The sequence below is a fragment of the Fonsecaea nubica genome (genome assembly GCF_001646965.1).
Source record: "Fonsecaea nubica strain CBS 269.64 chromosome Unknown Scaff41, whole genome shotgun sequence".
Taxonomy (NCBI): Eukaryota; Fungi; Ascomycota; class Eurotiomycetes; order Chaetothyriales; family Herpotrichiellaceae; genus Fonsecaea; species Fonsecaea nubica.
The window spans coordinates 112,191-139,499 of NW_019173714.1; the positions used below are offsets into that span (position 1 = coordinate 112,191).

Genomic DNA, 27,309 nt, shown 5'->3' on the forward strand with positions numbered 1-27,309 from the left:
GCGATGAAGCCCACGTGTATTGCTCGGTTCTGCTAATTGGCCTTGCAACGCCTTCACCGCACAGTCTGAGTTTTGGGTGGTTGCAGCAGCGCAATGCCAACCTGATCTTGAGAGAGGGGGCCAGTTGCAAGATCATGCGAAGGTTGTAAGACGGAGCGAGGGCAGAAGTGCAGTCCCAACCTCCCACCGTCGATATTTATATTTCCTGCAAAAACCTCGAGGGACTTGGTTCAACTCATCTACAGCGCAGTCTGACGGGGGAGCTGACGCGCTGTTGTGCGGATCAGGGCATCGTATGACGCAATCTTGCACAGTGTCCGGTTATTACTTCCAGAATCTCTCGCCCCGTGCCTGACCATCGCAGGCGCATCGCGGGGGGCATCCAGTGGCTCATTAGGCCGTTGCAGGGGCGGCGGTTGGTCCAATTATTAGGCTCGCCCAGGCCAGTCGCCTCCTTCCGCAGGTGCCTGGGATTCCCGGCCAGTCGAACCGAGCTGGGTGTCGGACCCCCATTCGCTGGATGACGTGGGTTTCCCCTTGAGCCTGAACCCATTTTTCGAGGACCTTGACCTGCGCATGAGTCTCTTGCACGTTTCACTGTGAGGGATTTCGTTTACATGCAAGATTTATCCGCTCCCATTCACCAGCTTCACGCTTTGTCGCTCTCTGATGAAGTTTGTTTGCACGTCCAGGTCGAGTCCATGTGACTTCCTCCGGCATTTCAGTCATGGCCCGCGTTGCCCGTTACCTGTTGCTGTTGTTGGCAGCTCTCGTAGCGGCAGCACCTCCCAGTATCCCGTGGAACGATGATGGCCAACAACAAGTGATCGACGGGCCATCGACCTTGAAGTCGCAACCTGCACCTCGGAGGCTGCGCGGGAGGTTTCTGCACATCACTGGTACTGTTTCCGCAACCCCTGGCTTCCCTAGCTGCGCTGACCTGTTGCTCCAGACCTCCATCCCGATCCTTTCTACAAACCTCATTCCGATCCTGAAGAGCAATGCCATTACGGTCATGGCAGCGCCGCATATTACGGAGCAGAAACAACAGACTGTGATACACCCATTAGCCTGGTCAATGCCACCTTCAAGTGGATCGAGGCAAACCTCAAGGACGAGATTGATTTTGTCGTCTGGACCGGCGACTCGGCCCGCCATGACAACGATGACCGCCTTCCCCGGTCAGACAAGCAGGTGCTCAAGCTCAATCGATATGTTGTAAACAAGTTCGTCGAGACTTTTGGCAAGCCGGACAACATACACGACCCGGACCCGACCAACGACTTTGTCGTCCCCATCGTGCCTACTTTTGGCAATAACGATATTCTCCCCCACAATATCTTCACCGCCGGGCCCAACAAGTGGACGCGGACCTACCTGGATGTCTGGGAGCCGTTTATCCCACAGGCACAGCGCCATTCATTTGCAAGAGGTGGCTGGTTCTTCACTGAAGTTATCCCTGATAGACTGGCAGTATTTAGCCTCAACACTCTATACTTCTTCGACTCGAACTCGGCAGTCGATGGCTGCGACTTGAAGTCAGAGCCAGGCTACGAGCACATGGAATGGCTCCGAATCCAACTGCAATTCCTCCGCGACAGAGGCATGAAAGCCATTCTCATCGGTCATGTCCCACCAGCCAGGACTGAAAGCAAACAGAACTGGGATGAAAGCTGTTACCAAAAGTTCACCTTGTGGATGAGACAATATCGAGATGTGATCATCACCTCGATCTTTGGACACATGAACATCGATCATTTTATGTTTCAGGACGTCAAAGAACTGCATTACAAGTTCAAGATTGAAGGCATCGACGACGGACCCAATAAGATCCAGCGCTTCAAGTCGCAACCAGACAACACCTTCTCCCTCGCCGCAAAGGCACAATACTTGAATGAACTGAGGTCAGGCTGGTCAGCATTACCCACACCACCAGCTGGACATTCATATCTGTGTATGGATGGCGAGGAAGTATCCAACAACACTGTCGATACCCGAAAGAAGGATGAGGAGAAGGAACTCGCGAAGTTTCTCAAGGCCATCGGTGGACCTTGGGCGGAGAGATATAGCTTGACACTGGTGTCTCCGAGCGTCGTTCCCAACTTCTTTCCCACTCTTCGAGTGGTGGAGTACAACATCACAGGGATGGAAAATGACCACCCAGCCCAAGGCGCGATTGGAAAACCTGCGGTCGAACACCATGTCGATGGCTCGGCGGATCGGGAAGAGGTCTCTGAGTTGACAAAGGAAGATGAGTCTGACAACGATGTCGACACAAATAACGATATCCACGATCTTAAGAAGAAAAAGAAAGGTAAAAAGAGGAAGAAGAAGCCGAAGAAACCCAACTTTCCGGTGCCCAAACCACCATCCAGTTCATCTCCTCCTGGTCCGGCTTATTCTCCACAGCCGCTGTCTCTGGTATCGTTGACGCAATATTACGCCAATCTGACTCGAATTCACGAGCAGATGCACCAGGACAAGTCGTCCAACAAAGATCCTTACAAACACTTTGCATACTTTACCGAGTACACAACAAAGAACGACAGCGCCTATCAAATACAAGACTTGACCGTGCGATCGATGCTGGATCTGGCCGAGAGAATGGGACGAGACAGCCTGAAGCTGAGTGATGAAGACCTCGAGGATGTGGAGAGAGATGTTGATTTGTCCAAGAAAAAGGGTGACAAGCACAAGACATCAACTCGCAAGAACCATCTATGGAAGGTGTTTATCAAACGGGCTTTTGTGCACACGAAGCCTGACGATGAGATCGACCAGCGGTTTGGCTAAATGTCTGGCTTGGAAGAACAGCCAGGCAGCGCCAATGCTGTTTTTTCCCCTCGGTGGGCCATGTCTTATCCTTCTCTCTCTGTACGATCAGTCATGTTATGAGCCAACGACTTGCTGTTTTCACCATGTTGCTGGATTCGGGAGAGGTCTTTGGAACTGGGACAGGATAGAGACCCGACGACTTACGATGTAATGGAGAATGTAGTTGGTTTTTCTGCTGACGTCGGGCGTATACATTATCACGGGGGTGGATGTTTTATTTTTGTATAAGAGATACATGATGATTGCAGGCGGCAACAGCGACAATGAAGGCGACGACGAAACTGCGGGGTCTATGAGTGACTGGGTAGACGTGACATGGCATTATTATTACTTGTCTACTAATTACCCCATCAGATTCTATATACCTCGTACACTCTCGTGTTTTCTCTCTGCGTCTTTGCGTCTTTCTGAGCCCGTTTGTTGATCTTGATCGAGTCTGACCAACATTTCCAACTCTCTTGGCTTTCTCCAGCTCTCTATTGTCAAGAGATGTGAGGTGGTGAAAAGGATGATCCTTACGACTCTTCTTCGTCTTTGTCCCCTCGGTACCTCGTAAGGAAAGGAAAACCCTGCACGGCCCGTCCAAGACGAGGAAGGACGCCAGTCGAATGCGCTTCCTTTCCACCACGTCTACTCCAGATTGATGTCCAAGCTGTGTCTCGATCACATGGCTACTCCCAACTCTTCTGCCGCTCAAGCGGACACTCCATACGCTACACGCCCCTCCACCCTGGCCGACCACCCGAGCCTGCAGCCGGCGTTCCACCTCGCGATCGTCATCGGCGCCGCCACGCCCATCGGCTCGCTCTCGCGGGGCACGCCGCTGACCGTCGTCCCCCTCGTGTCCGGCAGTTTCGTGAGCGAGCCGGGCTTCCCTGTGAGGGTGGACGCGAGGTTACGGGGCCAGGGAGTGGATTACGTGCACAATGACCCGGACGGAGGACGGATGCGGTTGCGGAGTGATTTGATTGTTGGGTGAGTGCCTTTTTTTTTCCTTCTACTGTCGAGGACATCTGGTGAGAGATGGCTGATTGGATGTCCTTTTCTTGAGAGGAATGCCAGAGATCAGAATGGAGAGGTCAGTTTCTTTGCCCTCCAAAACGGTCCATCTAGGATTTCCTCAAGCCTGGCCACATTTGAGGAGTACGTCGGGAGAGCATATCGTTGACCACCAGGTCTCCTTTGGGAGGTGCTGCAGACTATACACATCCACTACACCGGAATAGTTGACATTACGAACGAGATGCGCCGAATCCTCGGGCGCAGCGTCAATGCCAGATCCACAGAGTTTGGCCATTCCTGTACGTCTGGGAGCCTTTGAGTGTGACCCCTTTCTCCTTTTTCCAAGTCGAACGCTGGACCCCGCCCGTTCTTTCACTGACCGGTTCGATGTTGTGTTGATGCGTGTGGTGCTGCTTTGATGCTGACCTTTGGCATCCCTCTGGGGTTTGTACTTGGTGGGAAAAAGTCATACAGGTGTCGTTTGAGACTGGATCGATGCGGTACAAGGCTCTGGAACAGGCGCTCTTTGTCGGCGCCGGCAGATTTGTCGTGGGAGAAGGCGGGCTCACCGTCGAGTACCGTATCAGCAAGGTATCTAAAGGTCTCGGGCCTGCTGGCGGCGAGGTTGGTGGGAGTGGTGACGGTGACGCTGGAGGGGAGGGAGCAAGTCAGGGAGACTGACAAACTAGTCAGCGCGCTCACTCGGTCGTGATGCGTTGCTTGTTAGATACGAGGGTAGTAAAAAGAATATGCGCCTTTTGCAGTGCCAAATCGGATCATACAAGCAACGGCGTCGTCTCGTCTGTTGCTGCTCTACCACCGCCGCCACCACTAGTATCCCTCTGTCTCTGTACGTCTGTCGCCGTACTCGTAGCAGCATCTCTACTCTCGCTACTCCTCGTCCACACCACCATCCACCGCCCCTGCTTCCTCCCCCTCCACTTCCTCCCAGCCCACCTCCCGACCCTCACGCCCGCCCAGATCAAGCACAAGCCCAACAACGTCGCCAGCACGGCGACCACGACACTGACAAACGTCATGCTCGAGCACCGACAGCTGAATGGCCGGGCGCGCAGTTCCCACCGCTCGCGCCACCCCAGGGGACAGAGGTCGGCGGTCTTGAGGGGCGAGAGGATCCCAAACGGGTACGGGTAGACCGTGTTGGGGACGCAGGTCTGCGACGTGGCGCACCAGGAGCACGGGTACGGGTTCGATGCGGACAGGCACGCCGGGCAATGCGGCCGGATCCAGCAGTGGAAGAAGAGGTCGAGGTCGTTGTCGCCGGGGATGGTGGAGGTGTTGTTGTTGACCGTGTTTAGCAAAGAGGCGATATGTGGTGGGAGATTCTGGGTGTTGGCAAGGTCTGGATGTGTCATTTTGTTTGGGAGAGGAGCGTTGAGAGTTTCGGTATATTTGAGCTTGGGGATATATTCGAGTTTGAATCTTTGAATTGTGTCTTTACTCCTGGTATGATATCTGTTCGAGTGATACCTATGTAGTAGGTGATTGGGAGATGGGAACAAGGCCAACGTGAAAAATAATGAAATGTCAAAAAATATTTTCACGTTGAGCACCACATCAGGCATAGAAACATCTCGAGTGATTGTAATGACGAATACGTCCTAAACTACTCCTGGGCGCTCCGGTGAGGCATTGAGGGCGATTGCGGGGTACAGAAGGGGAGGAGGATTAAGGCTCTCACCACATACTACGTATCTAGCAAGCTAGGTACCAGGCCACCATCGCTACACACAACTATTGTCTTGTTACCTGTACCTGGTTGTAAACCTCCGAGGTCTCACACACCCCGGTCGGTTCTTCAATGCTGTCAACACCAAATGTGACACGCCTCACTTCGCCGTGCGCCGATCAGGCTCACCCACTCCATGCCATGGCTCTTCTGCGTGGCCTTCCAATCTCACTCTCACAGATGCTTATGCTTCTTTGAAAGCCATCCATCCTCGTGTGTCTTGTCACCGCCATCATGACTCGTGAATCTACAGACCAGTGGCTGGCAAAATGCCGCCCGGGGAGACCACTGCTCGAGGCCTGGATCCTGTCTGCCATCATCGTCTCCATCTCCAATACTCTGGCGCAAGTCATCGACGCTTACAAAAAAGAGGTACTGTGCACGCTTTTTTCCCCTCTCACTGTCTCATCATCGCATCGAGACCAGGTAAGAAAGAGAATTAACGAGAGCCTCCGTTTTCAGGAGGCGTTTGAATTCGATCTCGCTCGTCTCTCGAGATTTCTCTGCCTCGACCTCATCACCGCGCCACTGAACTACAAATGGCAGGAGTTGCTCGAGAGATCATTTCCACGACACGCGCCCGCCTCGTCGCGCGAGGAGTACCGCTCGATCCCGCTTGATGATCGTGATGTGGAAAAGGACTCCAACACAGACGAAATGGACGACGACCACGAGCTCACGATTGCCGAGGGCTCCGTTTCGCAGCACCATCATCGACAGAAGCCTAAACGGAGGAAGAAGAAAAGAAAGACCTCGACGAGGAAGAACTGGAAAAACATCTGGATCAAGTGGTTCATAGACTGCATCACCCTGGGCGCCATCTTCAACACGGTCGCGTTCCTGGTCATCATGGGGCTTGTGAACGGCCAACCCGGCAAGATCCTGCACAATCTGCGCACCAAAACCATGACCATCATCGTCAATGGGTACAAGATATGGCCCTTTGCCAACATCGTCGCGCACAGTGTCATTTCCTTTGAACGGCGGATCCCGTTCTTCGCGACCGTCGCGCTGTGTTGGAATGTCTACTTGAGTTTGGTGGCGGAGAGACTCTAGAGGGATCTTTCGGTGTTGCCAGACTCGGTAGGTGTGCGCAATGGGATCCGAAAGCTACATAACTGGGTGGGTATATACGAGATAGAAGTGCGAGATGGTCTGGACAGCTGCGTCCTAGCGATTCTGTATTCCCATCGCAACGGAAGAATGGGATCTGTTCAAGAATACACCCTCCAGGCCTTTCATGTGTCGCCAATGTGTGGCTTACAAGGCTTTTGGAGATGGGGACCCGGCCTTTCGTGGGTCTCCCCAGCACCAAGCATGCCGGCTGTCTGGCTGTGCACCTGTGGTTGGGTGGGGGAATCAATCAATCGACCTGTTCTCCAACCAAGGCAACTCATCGCCCATCCAACCATCTCTTATGTCCGTTGCCCGTATTAATAATATGTATGCCGCCAATTTGATCCTCTTCGGGGTAGGGTAGAATAAGTTGAATAGTTCCCTCTTCTACTCATATTTATGATCAAGTCGACACGACACGACACGACACGACAACCCCAGAGACATATTCTGTCAGCGTCGAGGGTGAAATTTACTTCTATATCCCGCACCAAACTCCGGGACATTAATTTCTGAAGAGGACGTGGCCTTGGGCCCTGGGAAATACCATTTGAGGTGGAGCTCGAGAGTGTGAGTGAGAGTGCAGGCGATAGTGAAAAGGCATGGCCTCTTCCACTCCAACAACCACGGCTGGCTATCGAATAGACCTCACTGCCGGCAACTTCGATGGCCTCAAACTGGACACTTCGATGCCCATCCCCTCGCTGGGCCCACATGACTGCCTCGTGGCCATGCGCGCAGTCTCCCTAAACTATCGGGACATTGCTATGCCGCTCAGGATATACCCCGCCTACACTCGAGAGGATGTCGTGCCGTGCTCAGACGCGGCCGGGGTGGTGGTCGCGGTGGGCAGCGGGGTCAAGTCCTTCGCCGTCGGGGACAAGGTATGTCCCACCTTCTTCCAGGACTTTGAGGACGGGTACCCAACCAAGGAATGTCGGGCGACGAGTCTGGGAGGATTAAACGACGGGGTGCTCCGGAGACACGCCGTCTTTGCCGAGCGCGGGTTGATCAAGATACCTGGATTTCTCAGTGCGCGGGAAGCGAGCACCCTGCCTTGCGCCGCATTGACGGCGTGGAATGCCCTGTTCGGCGTCGAGGGCCGCGCGTTGAAGCAGGGCGATTGGGTCCTGACCCAGGGGTCTGGGGGTGTCAGTGTCTTTGCCCTGCTGTTCGCGAAGGCACTCGGTGCGCATGTCGTCGCCACGACTGGCGACCGGGGAAAGGAGCAGAGACTACGGGATCTCGGGGCAGACCTCGTGCTCAACTACCGCGACGACCCGACTTGGGGCGTCGCTGCGCGCGAGTACATCGAGAAACAGGGCGGCACGGGAGCTCAACACATCATCGAGGTCGGTGGCGAGACGTCCATGGAGCAGAGCCTGAAAGCCGTGGCGCCCGAAGGCATCATCTCCATCATCGGGTTCCTCGGCGGCTCAGGGACTTCGGAGAGAAAGACGGGGTTCTGGGACTGTTTCGCCAGCGCCTGTCTGGTCAGAGGCGTGCTCGTGGGCAGCAAGAGGCAGTTTCGAGAGATGCTCGCTTTCATGGAGGACAAGGGCGTGAGACCGGTGGTGGACGAGCAGGTCTGGGGGTTTGAGCAGGCCAAGAAGGCGTACGAGTATCTGCGGGCGCAAAAGTTCTTTGGTAAGGTGGTGATTGAGATTGAAGCGTGGTAGAAACAGGCACCAAGCGAGAAAGGTGGACGGCAAGGCTGTGGTTACATGTGACAAGGCTGACTCTCCCGAAGTGGAAGAAAAGGACGAAGTGGAATATTGTTTTTCCACTTCCAACTGTGTGGGGACCCAGATTGGCCGACGTCATACGTCATTCTCTCTTTCTTGTCATTTCGTCTTTTGATCACCTCAACAGTTTGCACCGTATTGAGGGCCATACCTAGTCCTCCAAAGAGCACATTTCAGAGGGTTAGCTTACATATCGAGCTCCTCTTTGAGAGTTATTTCCCTCCTGGGAGCTACATTTCTACAAAACATGCCGCTACAGGGACAAGCACGTCACCTTCTACTACGGTCTCGCTGTCATTTTGCCTGACTGGGAAAAATCCCGCGAGCAGCCGCTTCGAGATGCTTCGTCGAATTCGTCGGTCTTTGCCGCTACCGCCGCTACAAGCGAGAATAGAATAAAGGCGAAGCGATGCCGAGCAGTACCGCGAGTACAAGTACCTAGACAAATACAAGAGTAGGGGACATGAACAAGTGAAGAGTGCAACAGTTGAGACCTTTTCGAACGTCGTTTGAGCTCCTCCCCTCGCTCTCATACATTGAGTACATATCCAGCACTCCGGACGAGATACCCAGAGTCTAGAGGACCATGGCGGACTCTCAAGAACAGCCCCATCAAGGCACATCCTCCAAGCTCCTCAAGCCTGTCGATGCCTTTCTGAAAGAAATCGGCCTCGTAACCCTCTACCACTCTCCCCTCGACACCAAAATCCTCATCTTCCAGCGCTTCGTCCGCCTCTTCGCCTACGGCGGGTCAACGTTGATCCTCGCCTCCTACCTCTCCGACCTAGGTAACGAAGATGCCCGCATCGGCTTGTTTATGACCCTCACTCTGATCGGGGATGTCTTTATCTCGTTCCTACTCACCCTGGTCGCCGACCAATTGGGCCGACGGTGGATTCTTGTCCTGGGAGCCGCATTGATGTCGGCCAGCGGTGTTGTATTTGCTCTGAGTGGAAACTATTGGGTTCTGTTGGCCGGGGCCATTCTAGGCGTCATCAGTCCTGCGTAGGTTCTTTAATGCCGTCCTTTACTCACTCCCTCAGATCTCGTTGCTGATGGTGTTTGGTCGTTCTAGAGGTAATGAAATCGGACCTTTCCGCGCTATCGAGGAGTCCACCATCGCCCATCTGACTGCCAGTACCGATCGCAGCGACATCTACGCGTGGTACTCGCTGATAGGAACTGCCGGGACAGCATTGGGGTTCATTGGATGCGGCTGGCTCATTACGCTGTTGCAGGAGAGAAAGCACTACGGCTCTGTCCAGGCGTATCGTATCATCTTCTTCATCTACGCGTTTGTCGGGATTATCAAGCTGTGCTTGGCCCTCTTGCTGAGCAAAGAATGCGAGGTGGATGCTCAGCCAAAGTCCACCAATACCACCGAGACGGCGCCTCTGCTGGGTAATGACCGCGGCACGCAGAACAAGGACGACGACATTCAGAAGAAGCGACGATGGAGACTCCTCCCTGATATCAGCAAGGAGAGTAAGGTTGTGTTGGTCCAGTTGTGTATTCTGTTTGCCTTTGACAACTTTGCTTCTGGACTGGCGCCATTGTAAGTGCCTGAAATGGAGATTTTCTTGGACGTTGGCTAACAACTACAGATCATGGGTGACGTATTTCTTCAAGCGAAAGTTCAATCTGCCAGAGGGCAAGCTGGGATCGATATTTTCCATTACAGGCATCATCTCGGCGCTATCCATGCTCGTGGCATCCTCCATCTCGAAACGGATTGGGAACGTCAAGGTAAGACACCGGGATCAGCTTGTTAGAAATTGGACAGCGCTGACACGATGTGTACATTAGACCATGGTCTTCACTCACCTCCCCTCGGCCATCTGCCTCGCCCTGATCCCTATCCCATCCACCCTCCCAGGAGCTCTCGTTTTTCTCATCGGTCGTGCATGCACACAAGTCATGGACGTGGCACCGCGATCTGCCTTCCTCGCGGCGATTGTCCTCCCCCACGAACGCACCGCCGTCATGGGCACTATCAACGTCGTTAAGACGTGCGCGCAGAGCATGGGCCCCGTCATCACCGGCGTCCTCGGCACCAAGAACCACTTCTGGGTCGCCTTTGTCGCGGCCGGGTCTTTGAAGGCGACTTACGACTTGGGACTGCTGGCCCTGTTTGCGGAGCGGAAGAGCCGAGAAGAGAGAATATCGGAGGAGAGGAGGGACGAGGAGCAATAGGAGCGCTTTATTCGTGTAATGCCGACATGGCCATCGGTCTCTTGAAGAGGAATTACCCAGTCTTGGGGGGAAAAGCAAGTGCACTTTCATGATATGATACTTATCTCATTGTACTCAGTCCACAACAGGCAGGCAAACAAGCAAGACACGTTCTGGGTAGTCAAAGTATTCAAAGTATTCTCAATTTCTCAGCTTCTCAGTTTCTTTTTTTTAAACGATGTGGTTCGGTGTTTCCAGTCTTCTAGAAGTCTTTATGATTCACCGTCCGCCTCGGGTGTTTTCTTCAATGGAAAAATAATAGTCCCAAAGTAATAAAGTAAGACGCGCTTTGTTTGTGTTCTATCTCGTCAATCAATCAGTCAGTCCACTTAGCACCTGCAGTCCTTTTTTTGTCCTTTTCTTTTGGATGGTGCGGGTGGGATGAGGATGTGGATGAGGATGAGACGCGGGCTGCTGGTACTACTACTACTGCTGCTGCTGCTGCTGCTGCTGCTGCTGGCGCCGCCGTCGCCGCCATCAGGGTCGCTGCTATGTACAACGCGATACCTGCTTGCGTTTGCGTCTGCGTCTGCGTTTGCGTAGCAAGAATGACGATATCCAACACCACCACAACCACCACCACCACCATCATCATGATCGGCAGAAGCAGAAGCATGAAGCATGAAGCAGAGGCAGTATCAGCATCAGCGACAGCCAGCCAACCAAGCAGCTAAAAAGCCATCGTCAACTAACCAACTAGCAAGCAAGCAAGCGAGCGAGCCAACACACGCACACACACCCTCCCACACACATACACAAAAGGAGGACGTATAAACCCCAATCCACGCCGGTGCCATGCCATATTCAATACGTACAGTGCCGTGAGAAACAAGAAGGAACAAGAGAAGACTGGAGAGGTAAGTCCCTCCCTGGCGTCCTCCCCCCAACCTCCCAAAAGTCTTTCTTTACGCGCTCCCGTTCTGCTGAGTAGTCTCGGACGCCTTGATCTCGCCTCGAATCCCTCCCTTGCCACCTATTTCTCGAGCGGCAATCGATAAGGCCAGTTCTGCGTCCACGTTGACCATGACTTCTACTTTGGATCCTTTCTTCAGGCCCCGGAAGACAAACTCTGCCAAGGGGTTCTTGGGCCGCCACACCTTCTCGCGGATCTCTTCTGGCTCGTCATCCACATCTTCGTCGTCGTCATCATCATCATCATCGTCTCCGTCATCCGCTTTCGTGCCGTTGGTTTCAGGCTTCGCTGGGCGCTCTGGCTGGGTGACTGTGATCTCGCGTTCACCCTCGCTGATTCGGAAGAGCACATCGCCCTCAAGACCTTCGATGACCTTGGTCCTTCGAGCGGGGACGGCCGTGTCGGGTGGGATGATCACATTGAGCACATCTTCAGGCTGGCCTGTTACTTGATAGCCGATGGCTGTTGACAGGTGAGGCGTCACGGTGACCATCTCGTGCGTTGATTGGTCAATATCCTCTTTCTCAAACTCCTGGATCAGAGAAGCTTGCAATGCGGCTCCTCTTGCTGACAACTCTGAAGGGTTGAGTGCAGTGGGTGTCGTAGCTGGGGCCAGAACCGCGGTTGACTCCGGGAACAGCGCTTCGATGTTCTTCGCAATCTTGGGGGTGTGTGATGTGCCGCCAGACAGGATGACCTCGTCAATATCCAACACATCCAGACCAGCCTTCTTGATCACTTCCTCGACAAGTCGGGTAAACCGTCCAAATGTCTTCAAAGCCAGAATCTCGTACCGACTTCTGTTGACCGTAGACCTAAAGTCCACGCCCTCTGCAAGGCTCTCGACGCTGAAAGTGGCGCTGTTGCTCTGGCTGAGAGCCTTCTTGACCGCCTCAGCTTCCAGCTTCAACTTGGCCAGGCTCCGCTCGTTCTTGCGTGGGTCGGACTTGTGCTTTTTCTCGAACTCCTTGGCGAAATGGTCAATCAAAACCTGGTCGAGTTGAGTGCCGCCCAGTTCGTAATCGTGTGCAGTGGCCAGGATGCTGTACATGCCTCCTCTTGATGCCACAACGGCGACATCGGATCGGTTCCCTCCAAAGTCTGCCACAAGCACGATCTTATCGGCGTGGGCATCTGGAGACCGCGATTCGTAGGCAAGGAGGGCTGCGATCGGTTCTGGCATGAACTGGAGGATTTCCACCTGGATGTTTGCGGCGGCTTTGGTCAAGGCGGCTTTTTGGTCGTCGCTTGTGTCAGTGGGCACAGCGACCACGGCCGACGTTATAACCCTGCCAGTAAAGTCGGACGCAGAGTTCTTCAAACGCCGCAAATGCCGCGCAGCAATCTCCAGAACCGACACCTTGTTCTCGGTTTCGCTGTCTGCGGTGTCCCGAATGGCAAAAGAGATCTCGCCCTTTTCTTCGATGGGATGGGCGGAGGCATGGCAGGGCGTGGGGTCGATGGACTTGTAGTCCTTGCCGATAAAGTCCCTGAAGAATGCGACCGTGTTCTTGCTGTTCCGCACCAACTGCGCCTTTGCCTGCGTGCCATGGAACTCTTCTCCCTCGATGTAAGACAGGATGGACGGGATTTGTCGATCTCCTTCTTCGTTTGCTATGACCTCAACTTTGCCCTCGCCTGAGATATGTGCAATTGAGCTGTACGAATTCCCAAACGAGATACCAATGGCATAATGCTCGGGCGGCCCTTGGGCCGGAACCCCGTTCGTGTCGTCACTCATGGCGTGACTCAGTGGACCGGAACTTCAAGAGAGAGGCTTGGGAATTTGTGGAGGAGGTTCTATGCACACGGACTTATTGAAAAAGACTCGTAGCCCTGGAAACCAACAATATGGTTGCGCACCTTGAACCGACAAAAATGCCATGGGAAACTTTTTTTTGAGCCTCGCGGCGGATATTCATGGCTCGGGGAAGGTTAAGCGAGTGCGTCCCTCGGCCTCGTCATATCTGAGCCACTTTTTTTCCGCAGCCTTGTCTCTGCTAACTCATCCGTGAAGAACTCGAGGGGGGTTTCTTTGACGTCAAAACTTTAGACAGTGTGGACGAGTCATGTTTGTCGAGTCTATCATGCCAGTATTCCTGCCTGGGGACTTGATCCCCTCTGATCAGATCCCAACATCTCAGAAGCGCAAAATAGGGCGTGGACTCCAACAAGACGAACAGAATAACTTCCTCGCCACCATTGGGGGATACTTGGACATCGACTACCGTAAGAAGACGGCACAGATATCCACGCCAGATGCTCGCTATATCCCAAGAGCAGGAGACCTCGTGATTGCCCAAGTACGAATCTCAACCGCAGACTTTTTCCACGTCTACATCAACCCTTACTCCCCTCAGGCCTTCTTGCCACAGTTGGCCTTTGAGGGCGCTACCAAGAAGACGAGGCCTCAGCTCAAGACGACTGACCTCGTCTACGCCATAGTTGTCTCTGCACAGAAGAACATGGAGATCGAATTAAGTTGCGTGAATCCATCCACAGGCAAGGCGGAACCTGACGGTCTGGGTCCGCTTACCGGTGGAATGGTTTTCGATGTCAGTCCTGGTCTCGCTGACAGACTTCTCAAGAAACAAGGTGTCGTGGCACTGGAGGAACTGGGGTCGAAACTACCCGGCGGGTTTGAGATTGCTGTTGGCAAAAACGGGAAGGTATGGGTCGATTGTCCTGAAGCCGGCGTGAAGGGGATTTGTGCGGTGGGGCGATGCCTCAGCGAGATGGATGAGAATGAGTTGAAGGAGAGGGAACAAAAGAAGCTGGCGAACAGGATCATAGCGGAGCTGGAGCGTGGTTGATCTTGCAACGTCGCCTGGGAATGAAAGGAGATTTCTGCCCAAGGAAGGGGCTGCTCTCTAGGCGATGCGAAAGGGTGAGGATGCACCCTAGCAGAGATCGATCTGCTCACAGCGGCTGCAGAGGAATGAGCCAGTCATGCCAGCAAGTGGCAACCTGCGCCGCCTTCTATGGCACATCGACCAACAAGTCGAGGACAGGCACCTATGGTTCGTCACACCGACGTGACGTACGGCCAGGACATACAATGAGCGGGAATTTACAGCAGATTCAAGAATATGCACACATCCGAGGTACATGTGAGCGACTGTGAACCAGGTGCAGAGGAATCGAGACAGGGCTCAGAGGCAAAACAAAACGCAAATAGCGACGAGGAATCAAGATGCTTTTCGAAGATTTTATTGTTTCGCCTTCTGTACTACGAGTACATACTATCCACGTTCCAACCACCATGACTTTGGGGTTAGCCTGATGCAAGGTCATAGGCTTTCCTCAACATCGGAACCCTGCCCTCGTCACGATACAGCAGTAAAGTGTATGTTCACGCAGAATCCGGATGCCTCATGCCCGGTCATCCCATGCAAGAAAGACTTTTTTTCGCGAAGGGTATTCCCCATTCGTAACTTGGAAAAGAATTCGACGCCGGTTTCGTTGCGCAAAAGAAGGAAATGATTTGTCCGCCATGCTCTCATAAAGTCTTCTTTTTTGCAAGATATCCGGAAACTCCCTGTCGTGATGGCATAGCTCCTGCGGAATCCATCTTCTATCGAGCAAAAATTCTCAATGCCGTCCCGTTTTCATCCCGTTTTGGTTCGTTGTGCATTTACTTTCTTCGGAAAGAGCAGCCCTCTGTGAGGCGGGCTTTGCCACCGGTGGGCTGGCAAAGCACAGTTGAGCAGCCCGCGCAGATGACGACGGTCTGGGCGTGGGAGAAGACGGTGGTAATCGTGAAGCAGCCAGGGCACTTGACGTCCATGAAGAATGATCGGGGTGCTGGGACGAGAGTCTAGTGTGGTTGTTAGATTTTTCGATGACTTTTGCCCCAGGGACTGCGGGAATCTAAACCGTACCTTGAGCTTGTGCTTGCGGGCCTCAGCCTGAGGCGTTGGGTTTAGGAGATCGACCGCGAGAACCTGCAGTCGAAGATGTCAACGCCTGGTCAAGATAAAGATGGTTGCGTTGGTGGTGGTTGGGTTTGTAGTGCTCGTGTGCTTGATAATGCGGGAGGACAAATTTTGAGTCTCCTCGATTTGTTGCATCATTTTGCGCAGGTGTACATACCATTTTGTTTGGTTTGTGGAGGTGAAATGAAGAGTCTGTTCGATCCTAAGCTGTCTTCCGAAGGTCGAGGGTTGCGACGAAGAGGCGATGGATCAATTGATGTACTGCGATGGACGAGTGTGGTGGTAGAAATCGACTTTGAGGAGTCGTGGTTGTGCGGCCAACTGCCAAGGCCGCTAAGCCAAAAACTCCACACCGGCATCGTCTCTACCATTCCCAGCCAATCACGTGTCTGTCTCTACTTTGGTCTTTGACTCACGGCCAGAGTCATTGAAACAGCCTAGGCAGCTCTATAGCACATTGTATCTACTTCTAGACGAATCTATCGCTTGTATATGGTGTCACATGTGGCGTTAACGGCTCCAAATTGCACCGAACGGCCTCAGAACGGCACATCCATGTCCTCTACCCCCTCCTCTGTCCCTCCCGCCTTTCCCTGCGACGACATGTTATGTTTGATAAACCCTGCAATCATGTCTAGATATTGCTTTCCGCTCGGTACAAAGTGCCCTCCGGGGTGTGTCACGACTTGTGTCTTCTCTGCGCCTCCAGTTGCTTCGACCAGTGCCTGTGTTCTTGACTCTTCGACCACACTGTCAAGACTCCCGATGACATGACACACTGGGGTCTGAATATGGGGATCCTCGTAAAATCCGCGGTATCTCTCCCCGGGAGCCCTAAAGCCACAGTATGCTGCACAAAATTTGAGTGGCGGGTGACTGAGTTTCTCAAAGGATGATGGATATGGAATGGCCAGCGGGGATCTTGCTCGTGCCTTTTCGAACGCCTGTTTTCTCGACCCTCCTTCCAGTAACGAAGCAACCATGGCGGCTAGACATGCTCCTTGCGAGAATCCAATGACGCCATCGAAAGGTCCCTCTGACTCCAGAACTTTGGCGACTGTCTCCAGGCCTTCCTCGAGACCGACATATTCAGGTGGATCGGACGTATCTGACCGCCGCCACCAGCCATAAGCTTCGATACTGTCCGGATCTTCAGTCGAACTCAGGTCAAACCCCGGGACGTCGCTTGGCCTGAGCTGCAGAGGACCTGTTGGGTAGCTTAACGAAATCCCCGGGAATGCCTTCTGTAAATGCTTTTCCATTGCTCTTGTTTTTGCGTGGAACAGATTTCCATTCTGAGTATAACCATGAAGCATCAACACCTTGATGCCAGGACTGGACTCCTTCGTGGGTGGCATAATGTTCAAGTGCCTCACTGTCTGTGGCTTTAGGAATCTCGAAAAGTTAGCTCTGAGTAATGTTGTCAAAATTGTTGAGGCTTGCTGGCCGAGTCGAAGGCTATTCATAGGAGGGTCGAGCGGCCAAAGCAGGACATATGGATGCACGAATGAAGAGGCTCCGGAATGCAAATGTTAAAACGATGGAGATGATCGGGTCAGCAAATCCCGACCATCGATTTCCTGCCAAGGCCGTGCCAAGCCTTTGCAAATGCTCCGAAATGTTTTTCCGCCCCAACGACCAACGATCAACGAAACCTTCTCTCCTCCACTACCAGCACTACCACCACATTTCCAAATGTTTACCACCTTCTAAAGCTTGAGACTGGACAGACCAGGTAAGAGAGTTTGAGAAGGTACTCTATATTTGTTTGAACCACCGGTGCTACCCCGGCTATCCTCCACAGGGAGTCGCCCTCACATCCGCCTGGAGAAGCCAATATGGGTTCGACTTGCTCCTCACGGATCAGACGAAGCATGAACAACTGTATCTCCGCCTGGCTGAGATCCTGCCGAGCTATCCATCTGGATGCGGGAGGACTATTTGGCAGTCTGTCCATCACTTAAGCCTGACAAGACAAAACCAGGAAAACTAAGAGCTGGCTTCCCATGATGCTGGGACGACCTTTGCATTCTGAATGGTTAACCCGATGGCTCACAATACATGGTACGAGTCTGTCTTTGTGCAGCCAGGGACGAAAATTTTGGAAGAGGTAGGTCCTGAGGGAGGTCCTCAGCGCACACTGTGCACTCCCAGGTATAAGAATAAGCCCTTTCTCGCCTTTCCTGCGCAACCTCTATCCATCTTGTCATCTCATCCCACATTGAGAGCGGAATTTCTTCCAACCATCTGCCACCTCTTTATATGTTGCAAACATCCTCTGTGTACTCCTCCTCAGGAATCTGTACCTCGAACAGTCTCCTCTAATCTCCAACTTTCTCATTCTGTCCTCTGGGAACCCTTGATCTTTCTCAACTTCTCGTCAACATCTCTACTCCAAAATGGTTAACTTCGGTCCTATCCTCGAGCGCATTAAGCGCCTCGATGTCCAATACAACAAACCAACCAAGGAGATCCGGGGACGAGACACCATCCTACCCATCACTCTCACCTCCATCTTCATCTTCTTCATGTGGGGCCTCGCCTATGGCCTGCTCGACATCATGAACTACCACGTCAAAGTAGCCATGGGCATCGGCCGCCAGAAGGCCGCCATCTTGGCCGCTGGGTACTATAGCGCCTACATCCCCGGCGCTCTTCTAATCGGTGGCCCCCTAGTCAAGAAAGGTGGCTATCGAATCGCCATGACGCTGGGACTATGCGTTCTCGCCCTGGGCAACGAGTTCATGTCTATTGGCGCGAGCCACTGCAGTCTTGCAGGCATGGTAGCAGCACATTTCGTCATCGGTCTGGGAGTTTCAACTCTGGAACGCTCGGCGAACCCATACGCCGTCAACTGTGGACCTCGCAGGCAAGCCGCCTTGCGAATCTTGATGGCACAAGCTTGGGCTGGGATCGGCACCGTTGTCGCTCCATTCCTGGCCAACGCATTCGTCTTCAACCCCGACACCTCTACAGCACGTCCGGCTCCAGACCCTCTTCGCCCTGGTAGATGCCAGATGCCCACAATGCAGAGTGCCTCCTGCGCCAACCTAGGCAGCGTCATCACCTTCTACCGTGCCCTAGGTGCCTGTGTCTTCGCCCTGACGATCTTCGTGGCGATCCTCTTCTTCCGCACTAACTGGTTCCCCGAGGTCGAGGTTCCCGCCTCGGCGCCTGTCGACTGTGGCTGGAAGAAGTGGAAACACCCTCTCGTCTCCAGACGGTTTGCTCGGATCTGGTGGGGTGTGGCAGCAAACTTTGTCAACCTTGGCTGCCAGGTGACCTTTGCACAGTTTTTCATCGAGCACATGAAGGTCAACGCCTGCGCCAGCGACAGATGGGCGGCTTACTACATGTCGCTTGCGCAGACCGCCTTCGTTATCGGTCGCTTCGCCGCCGCAGGGCTCGTCACTGCCCCCAAGGTCTTCAAGCCCCGATATGTGCTGATGTGCTTCATGGCCGGTGCAGTCGCAACAACCGCCGCTGGGACAGGAATCACCGCCAACGCCGCCATCGCGGTTGCCATTATGGTCATGTTCTTCGAGGCACCGTCGTTCCCCATGATCTTTGAGAGCGCGACCGCCAGCTTCGAGGAGTGGACGCCCACCTGCGAGACGCTGATGATTGTCAGCATCTCCGGCGGCGCATTGCAGCCCGCGCTGATGGGCCAGCTCGTCGAGTCTGTGCGCATCTCGCGCGCCTGGTGGTTGACGGCGTCGTGCTTCTTGCTCGTATTCAGCTACCCGGTTGCCACGAACTTGATCCCTTCGTTCAAGAGGGCTCTGGACCAGGCCGAGATCGGCCCCGACGCCATCAACCAAGTCGGCATGACTGGTGCCGCTGGCGACGAGGAGACCGGGCTCCGGCGAGAGTCGACAACCAAGGACAACTTTGTCGTCAGGATCGTCGAGAAGGTCACTTCCAGCAGGAAGAAGTCTTCGGCTTCTTCGGATACGGGGTCCGCCGCGCCTCAGTCGAGCGAGGGCCCTGCTCAAAGCTCGTAGGGTGGTGCTGTGGTTGTGGTGTATGGTACTATCGTGGTTCTTTATCGGTGGTTCTCGGCTGGAATTTATTTCTACTACTAGGTGTTTGCAATGATGCAGACGGGCAAATACTCGCACTGGCATCAGATTGGGACGGCGTTGGGCGACGAGTATAGGAGGAAAGACTGGTCTGTTTAGTTTGGAAATGGGAGGGAGGTTTCTGTCGTTTTGGGGGGATCATGAGACTTTGATCTATACGAAAGTCGCTCCGCGCGAGATAATACGCGCCAGGATAGGCAGTATACATGGTGGTAGCACAGGAATAGAACTTGAAAAAGAGTACTCGTACTTTTCCCTTCGCTTGCTGTCCTGTCAGGGATATCAAGACCGGCTTAATCGACCTGACCGTCTCCTTCCTGTGTCATCAGACGCAGCCCCTGAGACGGAGGGCTTCGCTTCCTTTACGCGGGAAACCGAGGCCTTCTCTTGTTTTGATTTGACTGACTTGACCTCTGCCTTGTTTGCTGAGCCGTTGCTGGCCCGTTTTGCCTTCGTTGTCGATTTGAGAGTCCCGTTAACCACAGGCTTTGTCTCTTCCCGGTCAGGTTCTAGCTTTGCTTGAGCCTTCTTTCCCCTGGCAGTCGTTTTCTTCGGCATCACTTCCTCTTCCTCGTCATCATCATCATCATCGTCCTCGTCGTCGTCTTCCTCCTTCTTCACAGGAGACTTGCGTTTCTTCCCCTTGGATTTCTTGGGTTCGACTTCGTCATCATCGTGTTCTTTGGCCACTTTGCGCTTTGTACCCTTAGACTTCTTCGGCGGATCTCCATCCTCATCGTCGAGACCCTCAGCCTCACTCATCTCTTTCGCGACAGGTCCCGTCTTCTTCTGTATCGACGGCACCACGGCACTGGTCCGTCCGCCCACTGTCAGAAATGCGATTTTTTCGCCATTGGGCAAAGTATGTGAGGCGCCCTTTTTGCCTTTACCCCATCGATGCTTGAACAGCCAGTCCTCGGGGAACTTCTCAGAGTCAGCGAGAAGCTCCACCGAGGTGCTGCAGATGTAATGGATCGATTTGTGGAGCTGTGCAATCTGTTCATCACTCAAAGTATTCGCATATTGCTCAGGGTGGATCTTTGCATTGTACATGATCTCATCGCCGACCCAGTTGCCAATGCCACTGATGTTGGCCTGATCCAGCAGCATGGCCTTGATGGGGCACTTTTTGGACCTGCACTTTTTCTTGAGCCACTCAACGGTGACGATGTCTTTGTCGATGACTGGATCCGGCCCGTTCTCGACCAACGGCGAATTATTTCGTATCTCGGCAGCAGGACAGTCGACGAGCCTGACGCGGGCGAGTCTCCTCATATCCACAAAAGCTGCCTCGATGGCCTCTGCTTCCCCCTCGGCCTTGGTCTCGAGCATGAACTTGACAAACTTTGGGGGCCATGTTTCGTCCTTCTTGCCCTCTTGCGGCTGGTAGTAGTACGTGTGTTCGGACTTGAATTTCAACCACCCCGTCATCCCGAAATGCATTACTGGATGCGGGGGACTCGACATGATCATCCAGAAGTATTTGCCCTGCTGCCCGGCATCGACAATCTTCTTCCCAGCCATGTGTGTCTCGAACTCGGCGGCCGAGGTGCCCACCTTACCGTAGACGTTGGCATCGTCGGTGGCGGTGACTTTGGCGATTGTTTTCCCGACCAGCAGTTTCCGGATGTAATGTACTGTGCGCGCGACTTCGGCGATCTCAGGCATGTTGGGCTTGACTTGGGCCTCAGAGAGGATTTTCTGAGCGGAAGAAACCTCTTCTTTAAAGGCGCAGTGGGGACGGGGAGGATGTCTTTGGGTCTTTGTGGTGTTGCTATTGAACTGGCCAATCCACTTGCTTGATCCAGTCGCAGATGTATGACTGAAGGGTCAGAGAGAGATTGGACGCAGTCTTGAGGTCAATACTCGTACAGCAGGCTAGAAGTGAAGCTCAGGCTGCGTCGTCCGCTGAAACACCAGATACAATAATGTGTCAAGCCGGAGGCCTGAAACGCGTATTTAGAATACGAACCAACCGACGCGTTTAGTGGTTTTCCACGTTTCTATGGCAGGAGCGACGATGACATAATGAATCTGCCGATGGTGGAGGCGGACGTGGAGGTGGAAAAGTGCAGCCTCGTTCGTCTCCGCTCCGCATCTTGCTCTGATACTGTACAGTGATTCATAAGTACATACTTGTATACTTCTTCGACTAATCAAGGCTGTCTCCTCCTGCGTCGGTGACTAGCCAAAGGATACGCCCTGTTAAATGTCTGTTTCATTTGCATCCCATCTCATCTGGTAACCAGTCAAGCTGGCGTGGTTTTGGACATCATCTGCTTCGGAGACGAGCTCGCAGTCTCCCCCATCCACCTCGCAACCTCGTTTTCAGAGAGCTGCTCCTAGTCTTCCTCCCTCCCGACGATCCATCCCACCGTCTACCGTCCCTGACCAAGCTCCTCCGGCGGGGACTGGAGCTCAGGCCCAGCCCAACTCACGACCGCTGATAATGTCCAAACCCACGGCGCCACCCATAAGCTTGACGCCGCAGTTCTGCTTCAACACCCGCGTTCTGCGGGACTTTCTCCGCCTCTCACGCGCGAGCATCGACGACAGCATCTCCACGAACTTGAACGCATTAATCACCCCGGCGACCACGTCGCCGTTCGACCCGACTTCGACATCGATCCGAAACCCGTCACTGCCATCCTCGCTCACGAGAGCACCCATACCTCGAGAAACCAGTCGCACCTTTCTGCACTCCGTCCTGTTCCCCTCGTGGAATGTGAGGTCGGATGTGATATCTTACTGCACGAGCGTGGCGACGAGTCCGGACCCAAATGACCCGGATCTCATTGAGCGGGAGGCGCTGAATAGGCGAGACGCCGAGCGGATCGTGAACGAGCGGCTGGATCCCTACTCCGGAAGGTTCTTCCCCCGAGAGTCGAGGGCGGAGATGCTAGCGGATGTACTGCGGAACGAGAATGCGGTGGAGAAGATCGTGAGGACAAGGACGTGGGGCATAGTGCAGGAACGGTGTGAAGGCGTCGAGGAAGGGTCCTGGGAGGAAGCAGTCAATTCCTGGAGGGAAGGAAAGCGATAAAATCAGCGTCGAACATCTCCGGTCCGTTTATGAAACAATCTGGGAAGAAAACGAATGTGGTAATTGGCTCTTGCTTTGCACATGCCGATACCACCTCGTATATACCTGGTGCGAAACCGAGGGGAAACCCGACCGGTCGCCATTCCCAGTCAGAGTGAGGACTTGTCTTCAAGCCACTTGAAGACTGTTCGCTTGGAACATGTGTGGTCGCCCTATCGGACTAGCAGATGGTATGAATTTGACGGACAGAGCGCAAATGGGCTGAGATTAGACAGTCGGTGACCCTAGGCTGGAGGTCAAGCCTGTGCAAGGACGAGGCTTCGTCAACTCTCCTGCAAGCTAGGTGCATATATGGGGACTGAAGGTCAGTATCAGGGTCATCAATCCATCGAAGAGAAACCGATGGCAGCAAAGCACCGGGGAAAAGGGAATACAACACCAAAGAGGAAACGAAACTCGACTCAAAATGGAATATCACAGTCTGGATATGCCACATAGATCATTCCGCGTCGCATCATGTACAAATATCTAGATCCCAGTGCCTACACAGCCGGGTATCAAAACCAAATTCTATCTCTTTGTCTTCTTTCGTCTCGTAAACCGCGCATTAGTGAACTTCTCGAAAGTAAGGCACATCTAGCTGGTAGCCATATCATTTGAACCAAAGTTACCATCCACCGCCACTCAGTCCGGCAATGCTCGCAATGCGCTCCGTGTCGCTCATCTTGCTGGCGGGTTTGTTCTTGCCAACATCGCTCTCGACTTGCCGGAATGTCGTATATGCTAGCTTAGAGACCGGCACGTTCACAAGCCGAGACCACTGATAAAGGAAGTCGTAGACCTCGGTAGTGTCGATTCCGTTGATGATTGTGTGTTTGGTCTTCTCGTGCCCGTTCAGACAGCTAATACCGTTCGTCATCGGCACGTCCTCGCCTTGCTCGTCTGTATCAATGTCCTCGGAGGAATCACCCGAGTAATAGGCTTCATCCACAAGTCGCAACCACTCCTTCTGACTCTGCGGGCCACTGACAACATTGACCACATCTTCGCTCCGTGTCTGGGGCAACGTCTCCATCACGTCGTCAACCTTGATTTGTCCGCCTCCGTTCGTACACCCCCCAGGACAAGCCATGACTTCTACATAAGCGTAGTCACTGATGCTTCCGCTTCCACCCGCTGGATTCATACGTCTCGCAGCGCCAGGTAATTTGCTCTGCCTCGCAGGTTTCAGTTTCCGCACGAGATTCTGAATGTTACGGAAACCGTAATATCTTGCGGACTTCATAAGAACTTGGCCTGAGGAGGCAACAAGCGAATATTCCACCACATCAGCGTTACGACCACGCTGGACGGAAATAGTGGAGCCTGGATGGCGCGATTGTTCGGTTAGGAGGATATGATAAAGGTAACCGCCTGAAGAGCCGGCTGCCACACTTTGCTCTTGTTGGACCCGTGGCCGTTGTTTTGGGAAGAGGAAGCGAGAAATATGTGGATCTGGGAACGGAGTGCGTTCGGCGGATGAGAGCGGTCGGCGTGGAAGACTGGAGAGTTGAATACCGCGAGCTGAGGCAAGGGATAGGAGCTCGCGGGAGGTGATCACACAATCAACGTCTCGTATAGGAGGAGCGGATGGGTCTGAAGACTCAGAATATCGCCACCACCGATCCGTTAGCTCTTCTCTGCTGGCCTCGAGTTTCTTGTCAAAGCAGGGCATTATTGCCAAATGCCATATCTGTGAAGGATGGATGTCCAGCGTCTTGCTCAGAACCGACTTGAGCAGTGTTCCAGACAACGCCTGTGGAGATTTCAGTGCTGAGAGATGCGGAAGGATATAAGGATGTGTCTTCTCCGCATAACAAATCCAACCCGGACAAGCTGAAGTCAGGATCGGCTTGGGTTTCGACCCTGCTGTGATTGAGTCTGCCACCTCTTCAGCTCCTAATACCAGGCACGCTTTCCGGGCTTGGTTAGTGTCCACCACATATGTAAATCGGCTATTGTGCTGGCCACCTATCCGCAAGCCCTGTGATCCGCTAAGAAACTGTTCAATCATGAATCCGGCTCTTCGTTCGGAGATACCATATGTCGCAGCGAGACTAGCCCGAACCTGCGGGCTCACGCTGGCAACGAAGATTTTCGCATTCGAAGGCGGAGATGTGTGACCATTTGCAAGCCCGTTTTGCCTGTCGATAAGATGTTGTACATCTAGCGAGGGATAGGAATCGAGCGTATTCAGGACTTCAGTATGAGATTGTAACGAAACGAGAACGGCCTCTGCAGACGTAACACAACCAGAGCAAGCGAGACAATCGGTGAGGGAGATCGAGGCAGGCGCCGGGTTCTTGGTCTGGACCTTATCCTCGGTGGTCACTTCGTAAGGATTGCCATCGTCCTCCTGTCTCGGGAGTGTCTCGACCGGTTTAATGCAGGCGACGCCAGGTGAAATGAAGTCGTTGAGATCGTCTGCGGAGAGGATGGCGCTCATGGCTGCCAGAAGGTGGCGACCGCGAAAGGGGCGACGAGGTTGGCTTTGGAAGTAGGCGGGTACACTCTCTGTGTCCGCTTCAGAAGAGTGATCCTACAGCGCATGAGTTGTCCTCGGTCTTTCTTGGGGAACAGTGTCAAAATCACTATCTTGATCGTGTTTTGAATTATTAATTGCGAGATGCTGTTTGGGGTGCGAAACTCCGATGGTCGGCATGGAAAATCCAAAGTTCTAGACTTAGTTGACGTAGGTGGGCGGATGACTAAGAACTTAGGTAAACTCATCTCCAGATCTAACCGGGCCAACCGGGCGTGGTCGGGAAGTTCAACGTCCGCAGCCTTTCATTCTCACTCACGAGGCGTGCACGCGACCATTGTAGGACAACACACCATGCGGCTATTATGACACTCCATGCTCAACAATCGAACAGAAGGGAAAATAGAAGAGGTGGAACTTCGAGACATGCCCTCTACACACGATGATACATCTCCAGATGCCCCACTCATCGCAGACCGCGAACAAGACGACAGACACGCTTCTCCCTCCTCAACCACACAGTCCTCTGCAAATGCCTTCATATGGGCTTTGACGGTCTCCGCTTGCGTGTCAGGACTGCTCTTTGGCTATGACACAGGAGTTATAAGCAGCACCTTGGTTTCCATCGGTACCGACTTGTCCTCTCGCCATTTGACGACCTTGGACAAGGGCCTCATAACTTCATGCACCAGTCTCTTTGCGCTCGTTGCGAGTCCCATTGCCGGCGTCCTGGCGGATCGGGTTGGGAGAAAAAACATTATATTGTTTGCCGATGCGCTTTTCACACTGGGCGCTTTATGGCAGGCCGTCACAACGTCTGTTTGGGGGATGATAGTCGGCCGAAGTATTGTGGGCCTGGCTATTGGGGGTGCCAGTCTGATCGTGCCGCTGTACATCTCGGAACTAGCACCTAGTCACCTGAGAGGCAGACTTGTTACGGTATCTCTTCTCTTCATCACTGGCGGACAAGTTATCGCTTACTTGGTGGGCTGGGCATTTTCCACAATGAGCGGCGGATGGAGATGGATGGTCGGCCTAGGCTCTGCTCCTGCGCTTGCACAACTTGTCATGTTAGCATTCATGCCCGAGACACCTCGCTATCTAGCCAAAGTGCAAAGGGAAAGTGAAGCTCGAGCCGTGCTGAAGAGAGTCTACCATGGGATGGAAGGCAACACCACCAGCATCGTGAATGAAACCATACACGCCATTAAAAAGGAGCTGCTTGACGAAGAAGAGGCGCACGTCCAGCTCCGTCACTCAGCACAGTCAAAGTCCAACTTCCTGATCTCCCCAACCCTGCAATCCCTTCTCCTCCACCCTCCACATGCCCGAGCACTGACCATTACATGCACATTACAAGCCCTTCAGCAGCTGTGTGGATTCAACAGCCTCATGTACTTCTCGGCTACCATCTTCCAACTCTTGGGGTTCCAGTCGCCGACCTTGACATCACTCAGCGTCGCCGGAACGAACTTTATGTTTACCATTGCGGCGTTCCATCTGATTGACCGATTGGGCCGGAGAAGGATTCTGCTGCTCACCATTCCCATCATGGTCCTGGCCCTTCTGCTCTGCGCTGCAGCTTTTACATTCGTTCCTTTGCATTCAGGCGATAGGGTAGAAACTACTGCGGATAGTTCTACTGGAAAACCCGTCCCTCAACTCCCTGCCATTGCCATCCTGGTGGCCATGCTCCTCTACGTCTCAACCTACGCGATGGGTCTCGGCCCTGTACCCTGGCAACAATCCGAGCTCTTCCCTCTCTCCGTCCGCTCTCTGGGCTCCTCGCTGGCGACTGCGACGAACTGGCTCTGCAACACCATCGTCGGCCTGACCTTCCTGCCCATGATGGATTTGCTAGGCGCGCAATGGACGTTCGTCACCTACGCGGCCATCTGTGCGCTGGGCTGGGTGGTCGTGTGGTGGATCTACCCGGAGACGATGGGCCTGAGGTTGGAGGAGGTCGGCGAGTTGTTGAAGCACGGCTGGGGCGTCGATGAGAGCTTGGAACGGTTAAAGAGTTCTAGACGGGTCACTCCGAGTGACTAGGGTCCCGTTTATTGTTTTCGGATTCAGATACTTAGAATTATTAGACTGTAACCATGTTTGGGACATGGAGACGACTGTGGTTTGGC

The 27,309-nt window shown here is 53.6% G+C and overlaps 14 protein-coding genes across 14 annotated transcripts; 9 read left to right on the plus strand and 5 right to left on the minus strand.

The window, feature by feature from the left end:
- Positions 1 to 727: 727 nt before the first annotated feature.
- On the plus strand, positions 728 to 2,793 carry AYO20_06480 (hypothetical protein; the record flags this gene model as incomplete). The annotated part of the gene is made up of 2 exons (XM_022644770.1): positions 728 to 899; positions 953 to 2,793. The coding sequence occupies 2 exons, from the start codon at positions 728 to 730 to the stop codon at positions 2,791 to 2,793; spliced, it is 2,013 nt and encodes a 670-aa protein (XP_022499237.1).
- Positions 2,794 to 3,502: 709 nt separating this feature from the next.
- On the plus strand, positions 3,503 to 3,814 carry AYO20_06481 (hypothetical protein; the record flags this gene model as incomplete). Its single annotated transcript, XM_022644771.1, has 1 exon — positions 3,503 to 3,814. One exon carries the CDS (start codon positions 3,503 to 3,505, stop codon positions 3,812 to 3,814), a length of 312 nt encoding a protein of 103 aa, XP_022499238.1.
- Positions 3,815 to 4,209: 395 nt separating this feature from the next.
- AYO20_06482 (hypothetical protein) lies at positions 4,210 to 5,213 on the minus strand (the record flags this gene model as incomplete). Its single annotated transcript, XM_022644772.1, has 2 exons — positions 4,210 to 4,486; positions 4,795 to 5,213. The coding sequence occupies 2 exons, from the start codon at positions 5,211 to 5,213 to the stop codon at positions 4,210 to 4,212; spliced, it is 696 nt and encodes a 231-aa protein (XP_022499239.1).
- Positions 5,214 to 5,821: 608 nt separating this feature from the next.
- AYO20_06483 (hypothetical protein) lies at positions 5,822 to 6,643 on the plus strand (the record flags this gene model as incomplete). The annotated part of the gene is made up of 2 exons (XM_022644773.1): positions 5,822 to 5,959; positions 6,050 to 6,643. The coding sequence occupies 2 exons, from the start codon at positions 5,822 to 5,824 to the stop codon at positions 6,641 to 6,643; spliced, it is 732 nt and encodes a 243-aa protein (XP_022499240.1).
- A 662-nt stretch (positions 6,644 to 7,305) lies between these two features.
- Positions 7,306 to 8,382, plus strand: AYO20_06484 (hypothetical protein; the record flags this gene model as incomplete). The annotated part of the gene is made up of 1 exon (XM_022644774.1): positions 7,306 to 8,382. One exon carries the CDS (start codon positions 7,306 to 7,308, stop codon positions 8,380 to 8,382), a length of 1,077 nt encoding a protein of 358 aa, XP_022499241.1.
- A 652-nt stretch (positions 8,383 to 9,034) lies between these two features.
- Positions 9,035 to 10,641, plus strand: AYO20_06485 (hypothetical protein; the record flags this gene model as incomplete). The annotated part of the gene is made up of 4 exons (XM_022644775.1): positions 9,035 to 9,453; positions 9,524 to 10,003; positions 10,053 to 10,194; positions 10,255 to 10,641. The coding sequence occupies 4 exons, from the start codon at positions 9,035 to 9,037 to the stop codon at positions 10,639 to 10,641; spliced, it is 1,428 nt and encodes a 475-aa protein (XP_022499242.1).
- A 944-nt stretch (positions 10,642 to 11,585) lies between these two features.
- On the minus strand, positions 11,586 to 13,334 carry AYO20_06486 (hypothetical protein; the record flags this gene model as incomplete). The annotated part of the gene is made up of 1 exon (XM_022644776.1): positions 11,586 to 13,334. One exon carries the CDS (start codon positions 13,332 to 13,334, stop codon positions 11,586 to 11,588), a length of 1,749 nt encoding a protein of 582 aa, XP_022499243.1.
- A 346-nt stretch (positions 13,335 to 13,680) lies between these two features.
- Positions 13,681 to 14,406, plus strand: AYO20_06487 (hypothetical protein; the record flags this gene model as incomplete). Its single annotated transcript, XM_022644777.1, has 1 exon — positions 13,681 to 14,406. The coding sequence occupies one exon, from the start codon at positions 13,681 to 13,683 to the stop codon at positions 14,404 to 14,406; it is 726 nt and encodes a 241-aa protein (XP_022499244.1).
- Positions 14,407 to 16,067: 1,661 nt separating this feature from the next.
- Positions 16,068 to 16,886, minus strand: AYO20_06488 (hypothetical protein; the record flags this gene model as incomplete). Its single annotated transcript, XM_022644778.1, has 1 exon — positions 16,068 to 16,886. One exon carries the CDS (start codon positions 16,884 to 16,886, stop codon positions 16,068 to 16,070), a length of 819 nt encoding a protein of 272 aa, XP_022499245.1.
- A 1,041-nt stretch (positions 16,887 to 17,927) lies between these two features.
- AYO20_06489 (hypothetical protein) lies at positions 17,928 to 19,532 on the plus strand (the record flags this gene model as incomplete). The annotated part of the gene is made up of 1 exon (XM_022644779.1): positions 17,928 to 19,532. The coding sequence occupies one exon, from the start codon at positions 17,928 to 17,930 to the stop codon at positions 19,530 to 19,532; it is 1,605 nt and encodes a 534-aa protein (XP_022499246.1).
- A 360-nt stretch (positions 19,533 to 19,892) lies between these two features.
- On the minus strand, positions 19,893 to 21,278 carry AYO20_06490 (formamidopyrimidine-DNA glycosylase; the record flags this gene model as incomplete). Its single annotated transcript, XM_022644780.1, has 1 exon — positions 19,893 to 21,278. The coding sequence occupies one exon, from the start codon at positions 21,276 to 21,278 to the stop codon at positions 19,893 to 19,895; it is 1,386 nt and encodes a 461-aa protein (XP_022499247.1).
- Positions 21,279 to 22,059: 781 nt separating this feature from the next.
- AYO20_06491 (hypothetical protein) lies at positions 22,060 to 22,653 on the plus strand (the record flags this gene model as incomplete). The annotated part of the gene is made up of 1 exon (XM_022644781.1): positions 22,060 to 22,653. One exon carries the CDS (start codon positions 22,060 to 22,062, stop codon positions 22,651 to 22,653), a length of 594 nt encoding a protein of 197 aa, XP_022499248.1.
- A 667-nt stretch (positions 22,654 to 23,320) lies between these two features.
- AYO20_06492 (hypothetical protein) lies at positions 23,321 to 25,138 on the minus strand (the record flags this gene model as incomplete). The annotated part of the gene is made up of 1 exon (XM_022644782.1): positions 23,321 to 25,138. One exon carries the CDS (start codon positions 25,136 to 25,138, stop codon positions 23,321 to 23,323), a length of 1,818 nt encoding a protein of 605 aa, XP_022499249.1.
- A 462-nt stretch (positions 25,139 to 25,600) lies between these two features.
- On the plus strand, positions 25,601 to 27,223 carry AYO20_06493 (hypothetical protein; the record flags this gene model as incomplete). The annotated part of the gene is made up of 1 exon (XM_022644783.1): positions 25,601 to 27,223. The coding sequence occupies one exon, from the start codon at positions 25,601 to 25,603 to the stop codon at positions 27,221 to 27,223; it is 1,623 nt and encodes a 540-aa protein (XP_022499250.1).
- Positions 27,224 to 27,309: the final 86 nt, after the last annotated feature.